This window comes from Salvelinus fontinalis, chromosome 12 (genome assembly GCF_029448725.1).
Source record: "Salvelinus fontinalis isolate EN_2023a chromosome 12, ASM2944872v1, whole genome shotgun sequence".
In the NCBI taxonomy this organism is placed as follows: Eukaryota; Metazoa; Chordata; class Actinopteri; order Salmoniformes; family Salmonidae; genus Salvelinus; species Salvelinus fontinalis.
Window position 1 is genome coordinate 43732255 of NC_074676.1, and position 10423 is coordinate 43742677.

The following is a 10423-nucleotide window of genomic DNA, read 5'->3' on the forward strand; positions in this document are numbered from 1 at the left end:
TTCAAATCCAAAGTGCTGGATTACAGAGCCAAAATTGAAAAAAAAAATCGTTGTCTCAATACTTTTGGAGCTCACTGTACGTAGGGCCTTTGTGCTGATGGGACAATAAACATTGAATTCCACATGCCCGTGCAACTTCTCTCCTAATGTTTTAATCACAGGTGAAAAGAGAGAAGGAGGTATCAGATTTCTAGATGACTAGACCACTCCCACTTTCAACCAGTATAATACTACACAGACCTGCAAAAAAATTAAACAGACACTGAAATAAAGACGTTTGTTTGTGTTGTTAACGAACCCTTCTCTACTGCCCACATTCACAATGCTTTATTTTATTCTCTTTGTTGGGACGTTCGCCCTGTCCTCCGGGCAATTCACGAGTAAGTAGCCACTTCTGAATCCTATTTTTTGTGTAGTCAATATATATCAATGTAGGTATTGGTATGTTGAGATTCAATCAAGGCTATTGTGTTTTATCTAGCGAGCCTATACTCCGTGTTTTATTGGTCAAAGTGAGCTTCACAAAAAATCGCTTTGTAGGAATTATGACACAAATTGTGTTGATAGCTATTTAATTACTTTTGTCCAGTTGATGTGCACTTAACTGGTAATTGGTTGCAGAAAATTAAGATTATTTTAACAATAAACGTTGACGTAATCTTATCATCAAATAAAGTGTGTACACATCTATGATATGCTTATGATATGACGCACAAACCGATCTTTCAATTCACATTGGAATCTTTGTCAGGTTTGAGCATATCCGAGTTGCTTACATTACGGAAATACGTTGTTAAACATAGGCTAAATCGTATTCGCGCTGATATGGGGACTAGGCCTACTGTAAACTGCAGTCTGGACATGGACATGCCAAACGTAGTCAATAAGCAAAATTAAATTCCCTACACATGTGCAGAAATCTCTGTATTTTTAGTCCAAAACTTCTGTGTTCCAGAAGATCCAGAACCACAGCCACTCCTTGTTTCAAAATAGGATTTTTATCAGAAGCATGACATCATAAATTGTATCTCTCGTTCCATGAGCGTAGGGCACTGTGTGCACACATAGACCTAAGGGCTCTTCTATTCATTGAATATAGATTATTAAATTGCAGACAGTAACCCTACAATAGGTCTAGTTATAACAAAAATATAATTTCGTGGAAATATTAATCTACACACATTTCAGTCGCATTTCGAAAATGCTCTGCATGTTGGAGCTATGGACAGTTGGACATTACCCAAACGTTATAATAAGATTTGAAAATGCTCTGCATGTTTGAGCCATGGCCAGTTGGACATTACCCAAACGTTATAATAAGATTCACCTACTAGCACTGTTGTTATGGCCTGTTAGTTTGTTTACCTTTCGCGTGGCAAAGTCACTAACAGGCCAATAGCCATGGCAACAAGCAGATTCAACACCAAGGAATTACCACGATTTAACAGTTAGGTCCTAAAGCTTGAAAGTGGAAGATGCCATTTTTTTTACAAAATGATAAAGGAAAAACAATAAGCATTCTAATAGGCAGTTCCTAAACAGACTTCCTACAGTCACTGACACCTTTCATTCTATTGTAATAACTTGACCTAGACAGACTTCCTACAGTCACTGACACCTTTCATTCTATTGTAATAACTTGACCTAGACAGACTTCCTACAGTCATTGACATCTTTCATTCTATTGTAATAACTTGACCTAGACAGACTTCCTACAGTCACTGGCACCTTTCATTCTATTGTAATAACTTGACCTAGACAGACTTCTACAGTCACTGACACCTTTCATTCTATTGTAATAACTTGACCTAGACAGACTTCCTACAGTCACTGACACCTTTCATTCTATTGTAATAACTTGACCTAGACAGACTTCCTACAGTCACTGACACCTTTCATTCTATTGTAATAACTTGACCTAGACAGACTTCCTACAGTCACTGACACCTTTCATTCTATTGTAATAACTTGACATAGACAGACTTCTACAGTCACTGACACCTTTCATTCTATTGTAATAACTTGACCTAGACAGACTTCCTACAGTCACTGACACCTTTCATTCTATTGTAATAACTTGACCTAGACAGACTTCCTACAGTCATTGACATCTTTCATTCTATTGTAATAACTTGACCTAGACAGACTTCCTACAGTCACTGACACCTTTCATTCTATTGTAATAACTTGACCTAGACAGACTTCCTACAGTCACTGACACCTTTCATTCTATTGTAATAACTTGACCTAGACAGACTTCCTACAGTCACTGACACCTTTCATTCTATTGTAATAACTTGACCTAGACAGACTTCCTACAGTCACTGACACCTTTCATTCTATTGTAATAACTTGACCTAGACAGACTTCCTACAGTCATTGACATCTTTCATTCTATTGTAATAACTTGACCTAGACAGACTTCCTACAGTCACTGACACCTTTCATTCTATTGTAATAACTTGACATAGACAGACTTGCTACAGTCACTGACACCTTTCATTCTATTGTAATAACTTGACCTAGACAGACTTCCTACAGTCATTGACATCTTTCATTCTATTGTAATAACTTGACCTAGACAGACTTCCTACAGTCACTGACACCTTTCATTCTATTGTAATAACTTGACCTAGACAGACTTCTACAGTCACTGACACCTTTCATTCTATTGTAATAACTTGACCTAGACAGACTTCCTACAGTCACTGACACCTTTCATTCTATTGTAATAACTTGACCTAGACAGACTTCTACAGTCACTGACACCTTTCATTCTTTTGTAATAACTTGACCTAGACAGACTTCTACAGTCACTGACACCTTTCATTCTATTGTAATAAGTTGACCTAGACAGACTTCCTACAGTCACTGACACCTTTCATTCTATTGTAATAACTTGACCTAGACAGACTTCCTACAGTCACTGACACCTTTCATTCTATTGTAATAACTTGACCTAGACAGACTTCCTACAGTCACTGACACCTTTCATTCAATGGCCATCACACATAGGCCTAATGAGTCCAAACTTTTCACAGAAGCTGCATGGACAAAAATAATGTCCAATATAAAGAAAAAACGTGAACGCCTGTTGACTGTTTTGCTGCTCGTGATATTTTAATAAAACATTGGTTAAAGGCTACTGATTTAAGCTACTGTGTGCGTCTGCTGGCAAGATCGATACCAAAACTAATTTTGTTACTGCCGAGACCAGCTTTTGGTGAGTCTAAATATCAACAGTAGCGCTGATTGAAATTGGGACATTGGCCAACGTTGTTAAGGACACACCTCAAATATGTCCACCCTTCAGAGCAAGCAAGTCGAAATTAGCCAAAGAGCGTGCGTTTGACACTAGCGCCGCCTTAACACTGGGCTCCCAAGTGGCGCAGCGGTCTAAGACACTGCATCTCAGTGCTAGAGGCATCACTACAGACCCCCTAGTGCAGCGGTCTAAGGCACTGCATCTCAGTGATAGAGGCATCACCTTAGACCCTGGCGCAGCGGTCTAAGACACTGCATCTCAGTGATAGAGGCATCACTACAGACCCCCTGGTGCAGCGGTCTAAGGCACTGCATCTCAGTGCTAGAGGCATCACTACAGACCCCCTGGTGCAGCGGTCTAAGGCACTGCATCTCAGTGCTAGAGGCATCACTACAGACCCCCTGGTGCAGCGGTCTAAGGCACTGCATCTCAGTGATAGAGGCATCACCTTAGACCCTGGTGCAGCGGTCTAAGGCACTGCATCTCAGTGATAGAGGCATCACCTTAGACCCTGGTGCAGCGGTCTAAGGCACTGCATCTCAGTGCTAGAGGCATCACTACAGACACCCTGGTGCAGCGGTCTAAGGCACTGCATCTCAGTGATAGAGGCATCACTACAGACCCCCTGGTGCAGCGGTCTAAGGCACTGCATCTCAGTGATAGAGGCATCACTACAGACCCCCTGGTGCAGCGGTCTAAGGCACTGCATCTCAGTGATAGAGGCATCACTACAGACCCCCTGGTGCAGCGGTCTAAGGCACTGCATCTCAGTGATAGAGGCATCACTACAGACCCCCTTGTTTGAATCCAGGCTGTATCCCATACGGCGGCGCACAATTGGCCCAGCGTCGTCCGGGTTTGGCCGGTGTAGGCCGTCATTGTAAATAAGAATTTGTTCTTAACTGACATGCCTCGTTAAATTAAGGTTACATTTTTTTTTTTACATTAAAAACGCCAGCCAATCATAGAGCCTTATATGTGTTGTTCAGAACCTAAATTAAAAGTCAACTTTTTTCCATTCAGCTTGTGGTGGTAGAGAAGCACGCTTGTTTGCATTCAGTCAAACAGCATCCACTGTTGCAATGACATGACTGTTACACTTCTCCGTTTTTGTTATGACAGCATTAACTTATTATTGGACATTCAGGCTATATTTCCTGTGGCAACACATCATCCACTCTATTCAAAGTCCACAGCATTGCAAACATTTGGGATTGAGTGGTAAACACCAAGTCTTTCACAAAATTGTGCAACAGGCTGTATATTTGTTTAATCAGCATTGATGATAATCTGTTTTTACTACATCAATTCTTTCTTCACAACCACAACAGCTAGCCCATCGTTTAGAACATCAACCACAAGTTCCATAACCTTAATTGCTATCCCATCAACAACAACACCTACAACCACACCTGGTGTCTTCGAGGGTTCAACAACACCCACAGCTGACGGTTCAACAACACCCACAGCTGGTGTCTTTGAGGGTACAACAACACCTACAACCACAGCTGGTGTCTTCGAGGGTTCAACAACACCCACAGCTGACGGTTCAACAACACCCACAGCTGACGGTTCAACAACACCCACCGCTGGTGTCTCAGAGGGTTCAACAACACCCACAGCTGGTGTCTTCGAGGGTTCAACAACACCTACAATCACAACTGGTGTCTTCGAGGATTCAACACCCACAGCCGTCCAACCAACAACAACAATGATTCCTACAGCAAGTACGTGGGAATTTAGTTTTTATGTCAAATGTACATTGTGGGCCAAATGTGACTAACAAAGTTTGCTTGCCATCAACTTAGTTAATTCTTAATATAGAATTGATTAGCCCAAAGTGATTTACAGTACAAACATACAGCCCAGATGTTATTGTATTCAATTCCATTTACTTCCTGAGCATGGCATGCATTCTTTCTGTCTGTGATTGTAACAATCCTAGCTCATGATCCCCTTTTGAACATTCCTAATCATCGTTATGTTATTCATATATTCATACCAGTCAAAAGTTTGAACACACCTACTCATTCAAGGGTTTTTCTTTATTTTTACTATTTTCTACATTGTAGAATAATAGTGAAGACATCAAAACTATGAAATAACACATATGGAATCATGTAGTAACCAAGTGTTAAACAAATCAAAATATATTTTATATTTGAGATTCTTCAAAGTAGCCACCCTTTGCTGTGATGACAGCTTTGCACACTCTTGACATTCTCTCTACCAGCTTCATGAGGTAGTCACCTGGAATGCATTTCAATTAACAGGTGTGCCTTGTTAAAAGTTAACAGAGAGGAAATAGTAATTCAAAAATCATGTTAACCACTATTATTGCACGCAGAGTGAGTCCATCCAACTGATTATGTGACTTGATAAGCACATTTTTACACCTGAACTTATGTAGGCTTACAATAACAAAGGGATTGAATACTTATTGACTCAAGACATTTCAGCTTTTAATTTTTTATTAATTTGTAAAAATGTATAACTCCACTTTGACATTATGGGGTGTTGTGTGTAAGCCGATGACAAAAAAATCTAAATTTAATCCATTTTAAATTCAGGCTGTAACACAACAAAATGTGGGAAAAGTCAAGGGTTGTGAATACTTTCTGAAGGCACTGTACAAGGGAAGGGATCCAAAAATCACAGCGGTGCAGAAATATGGAAATATATATACTCCCTGAACATTGACCTTAACTATTTATGTGTCTCATCACTTCCATCTTCCTCAGGCCTGACCACGTTTGCACATGGAGCGGTGAATTTATCCAGCTATGAATATCTGGATAGCGATGCACTCGTTTCAAACATTGAGGAGGTATGTTGACAATCTGTCTGTCTTCCCTCTGTCTGTCTTCCCTCTGTCTGTCTTCCCTCTGTCTGTCTTCCCTCTGTCTGTCTTCCCTCTGTCTCTCTTCCCTCTGTCTCTCTTCCCTCTGTCTCTCTTCCCTCTGTCTCTCTTCCCTCTGTCTCTCTTCCCTCTGTCTCTCTTCCATCTGTCTCTCTTCCCTCTGTCTCTCTTCCCTCTGTCTCTCTTCCCTCTGTCTCTCTTCCCTCTGTCTCTCTTCCCTCTGTCTCTCTTCCCTCTGTCTCTCTTCTCTCTGTCTGTCAGTCAGGTGGGTATCAATTCAGAGTTGAATGCTTGATAAATTCCAATTCCTTTTGTAATTTTGAATCAAAATAGTAAACAGGACGAAGAATTTGAATTCATTAAATTGATTTGAAATTCCAACGTTACGGTAAATGGTTAAAAACTGTAAATCTATAGATTCCAGGTCCATGCTGGTGACTTTCCCAAGAGAATCTGTAGATCTCTCACTGAATGTGTAAAGAGAAGCCTTTTTGAACAGTGGTAGGCTAATGCAGGCAGATATTATCATGGATGTGCGTGCAAGATTACATTTTTGGGCCATCTTGGTTCTTTTAGATCAATAGAAATCGATAGGTTAGATTCACCCAGGACAAGGACCTTCTTTTGTGTTTTGAAATCAGTTTTCTGCTTCCATGTGTTAGATTAATTACCTTTTTGTTTTCCTTTTGCTCACAAGAGTTAGCTATGAGGCAGGCAGATTAGCCTTGCTGGTGGAGAGTTTTGGTGAGAAAACTTGACACGAAAGCTAAAGCAACATGATTGATAGTGTTGGTTTGAACAAGATAGATCTCACCAGGAGCTTTCTGTTGATCTAAAATCCCCAAGTTACTTATTTGGCCCAAAATGTAACTTTGCCCCATACACACAGACCCATGCTACTATCTGCCTGCATAAAATCCTACTGATGTTCAAAAGGCCTCTTTACACATTTATCAAAAATCTTTGTCTATCTGGTAAATCTATAGATTCCCCTGTAAATGTGTAGATGAACCAATAAGATGGGGATCTATACATATACAGTACAGGTAATTCTATTTGATTTATTGTTTTTACACATTTACAGTAACATATAAATAAATGTATTTCTTGTATTTCAGTTCTTGAAGCAAATAAGCAATAATGCCCTTGGACCTCTGAAGATAACAGTGAAACGTTTCACACAATGTAGCGGCGCCCAGTGTAGGGACCAGCAACCCTCTACTACCCCTCAACCCTCTACTACCCCTCAAACCTCCACTGGCCCTCAACCCTATACTACCCCTCAACCCTACACTGGCCCTCAACCCTCCCCTGACACTCAACCCTCCCCTGACACTCAACCCTCTACTACCCCTCAAACCTCCACTCTCCCTCAATCCTTCCCTGACACTCAACCCTCTACCAACCCTCAAATCTCCACTCTCCCTCAATCCTTCCCTGACACTCAACCCTCTACCAACCCTCAAACCTCCACTACCCCTCAATTCTTCCCTGACACTCAACCCTCTACTACCCCTCAACTCATCCCTGACACAACCTCGGCTGGCCCTCAACCCACATTTGAAATAGATACCATTCCGGTTTCATAATCACCACTGATTCATCAGACATCTGTATAGCCTACTTGTTGATTGTTAACTTGTCAATAATTTGAAATGGAGTTGGATAAATTGAAATGTAGGTACATAAATATATGTCATACAAGTTCATACTCTAACTTTGAAGGAATAGCTATGATTTTTAAAAGTGAGTGATATTGGTAACACTTCCCATTGAGGTATCCTTTAAGTGAGTTGTAAAAGGTATATGAATACTTCAACATCAACCGTATTGACTGGGATTAGGTTTTGTATTTTACTGTATGACAGGGACTGGTAGATATTGTAATCAACAAGTTTAAATCAATATGTGGAAGTATCTCCATTGACCCTGAACTTGGATGTAGTAAATAAAAGACTCTGCTTTGTGAAGATTTAAACCGCTTTTTCTATAAAGTATGGCAGACTATTTAGAAATGTTTTTATTTTTTAGTAAAAAATTGTTTTGCTTTTTTATTATGTTAATTTCATTACTTTTTAAGATGTATTCTTTGTGTTGTTTGCTTTTGTTAGGTTGGGCCACTCTCAATCAAACCTGTTTTCAACCCCATTGTTATTTATTGAACCTTTATTTAACTAGGCAAGTCAGTTAAGAACAAATTCTTATTTACAATGACAGCCTACCCCGGCCAAATCCGGACGACACTCTGCCAATTGTGCGCCACCCTATGGGACTCCCAATCACAGCTGGATGTGATACAGGCCTGGAATCAAATCAGGGTCTGCAGTGACACCTCTTGCATTGAGCTGCAGTGTCTTAGACCGCTGCGCCACTCAGGAGCCCAATTGTTTTATGTTAGGTTGTGCCCCTCTTAATCAATCCTTTTTATTTCCATCTCATTGTGGTATGTTAGGTTGTGATCCTCTCAATCAAACCTGTTTTTCAACCCCATTGTGGTATGTTAGGTTGGGTCCCTCTCAATCAAACCTGTTTCAAGGCGTTTCTAGGTTCAGACAAAACAACTTCCTTCTTGTGCTCATTTGGAATCATTGATTAAAAATAACATGCCAAATCTCTTATGGTGATTATATTACTAACTGACTTGATTTAAAATTACTTTCAGATAACGTGGGCATGACATTTAAAACATGCTGTGTGGTTGATTGACTTAGATGGGGTTTTTGTAAAAAAAAAAAAAAAAGCATTTTTGGGAGTGGCTAGTTTAAAGGGGGCCTGAGCATACTGATTTCACCTTGGTTTTCCTCCTCATTAAGTAAAATGCATTTTCGTTTTAGGTGTGTGGTTTGATGTGGGTGTGTTATGTTCACTATATAAAAAATGTGATTTGTATTTGTTTTGCCTCTTGGACCCTCTATAGGGGCAGTAGGTAGCCATAGCGGTGGCAGGTAGCCTAGTGGTTAGAGTGTTGGGCCAGGTTGCTGGACCATATCCCTGAGCTGACAAGGTAAACATATGGTGTTCTGCTCCTGAGCAAAGCAGTTAACCCACTGTTCCCCGGGTGCCGAAGACGTGGATGTTGATTAAGGCAGCCCCCCCGCACATCTCTGATTCAGAGGTGTTGGGTTAATTCAGAAGACACATTTCAGTTGAAGGCATTCAGTTGTACAAATGACTAGGTATCCCACCTTTACAGACTTGGGCCCAGAATCTGACTCACAAAATTGACCAGTTACATGTATTTAAAATGGAATACAATGATATATATATATAAATATTAATCAGCTACCCAAGGCAGGGCCACCCCAGTTACCCAATGTGGGTCCTCCTCTCCTCCCCCCATCTGACGATTAGCAGAGTGGCACAAGGCAGCGGCAGGTAGCCTAGTGGTTAGAGCGTAGGTGAAAATATGTAATTCTACCCCTGAACATGGCTGTTAACCCACTGTTCCCCATTAGGCTGTCATTGTAAATAATAATTTGTTCTTAACTGGCTTGCGTAGTTAAATTAAAAATATACATATATAATATAGCCTATACAGTATATTGGCAAAATACATACTTTTTAAAAATGGTATTATTTATTTTGTTGTCTCTTGGGCCCCCCCATGGGCCTGGGCCCAGGGTCTTCAGCCCCAGTAAGCACCTGCATTAATCCAACCCTGGACATGTGGGCATGATTGAAATCCATACCCAACCAGAAAATCGGCATACCTATAGACACACCTATGCCACACTTCCGTTTCAGTGATCTCCACCCTGAACGAATAGTGGGGTGAATAGCATGCTATTCTCATGCGTAAGTTCAAGGTGTTATAGAATGCGTTTTTCTGTTGGTAGGCCACTCTGATAGGCCTACATTATGCTCCAATAGCCAGAGTAGTCTACTTGGCCACTGTCTACAACTGTAACTTCAAGTGGGTACAACCTCAGTGGTCACAGTAAACGTTTGCCAGAAGTTGCACAGAATGCTCACAGCGTTCAAGTTTCCAAGACCATAAAATGTGCTGAAGAAAATGAGAGGGAACATTGGTTAAGAGTTACATAGATGTAGAGGTTGTCCGGCAGAGACAAAGTAGTGTGTTTGTACTTAGAACAGTTCTTTTGGAGTGGGCATTTTACTGTTTTATGTCAATGCTGCATAAGACTACATCAAATATTTATATACTGTAGGGTATAAACATATGTAGGGCATCGTGACTCTATATGTAATGACTATCAATGCTTTATGAAAGCTACATACAACCACAAAGTAACGTGTTACTGGAGGTTGCATCAGTATTGATACAGAGCTTACCTTTT

The 10423-nt window shown here is 40.5% G+C and overlaps 1 protein-coding gene across 2 annotated transcripts; it reads left to right on the top strand.

Moving 5' to 3' along the window:
* The first annotated feature begins 243 nt into the window (after positions 1–243).
* On the top strand, positions 244–8738 carry LOC129867460 (mucin-2-like). Of its 2 annotated transcripts, none has more exons than XM_055940889.1 (4): positions 244–380; positions 4597–4992; positions 6007–6092; positions 7244–8738. In XM_055940889.1, the coding sequence occupies exons 1-4, from the start codon at positions 323–325 to the stop codon at positions 7712–7714; spliced, it is 1011 nt and encodes a 336-aa protein (XP_055796864.1). In that variant the 5' UTR covers positions 244–322; the 3' UTR covers positions 7715–8738. The 2 variants fall into 2 exon arrangements, with proteins under 2 accessions (XP_055796864.1, XP_055796865.1); XM_055940890.1 differs by having other exon boundaries at positions 4597–4977.
* Positions 8739–10423: the final 1685 nt, after the last annotated feature.

Coding starts and splice junctions, on each gene's coding strand:
- LOC129867460 (XM_055940889.1), top strand. CDS start 323: ATGCTTTATTTTATTCTCTTTGTTGGGACGTTCGCCCTGTCCTCCGGG. Junction 381..4,596: donor GTCCTCCGGGCAATTCACGA/GTAAGTAGCCAC, acceptor CAACCACAACAG/CTAGCCCATCGTTTAGAACA. Junction 6,093..7,243: donor TCGTTTCAAACATTGAGGAG/GTATGTTGACAA, acceptor CTTGTATTTCAG/TTCTTGAAGCAAATAAGCAA.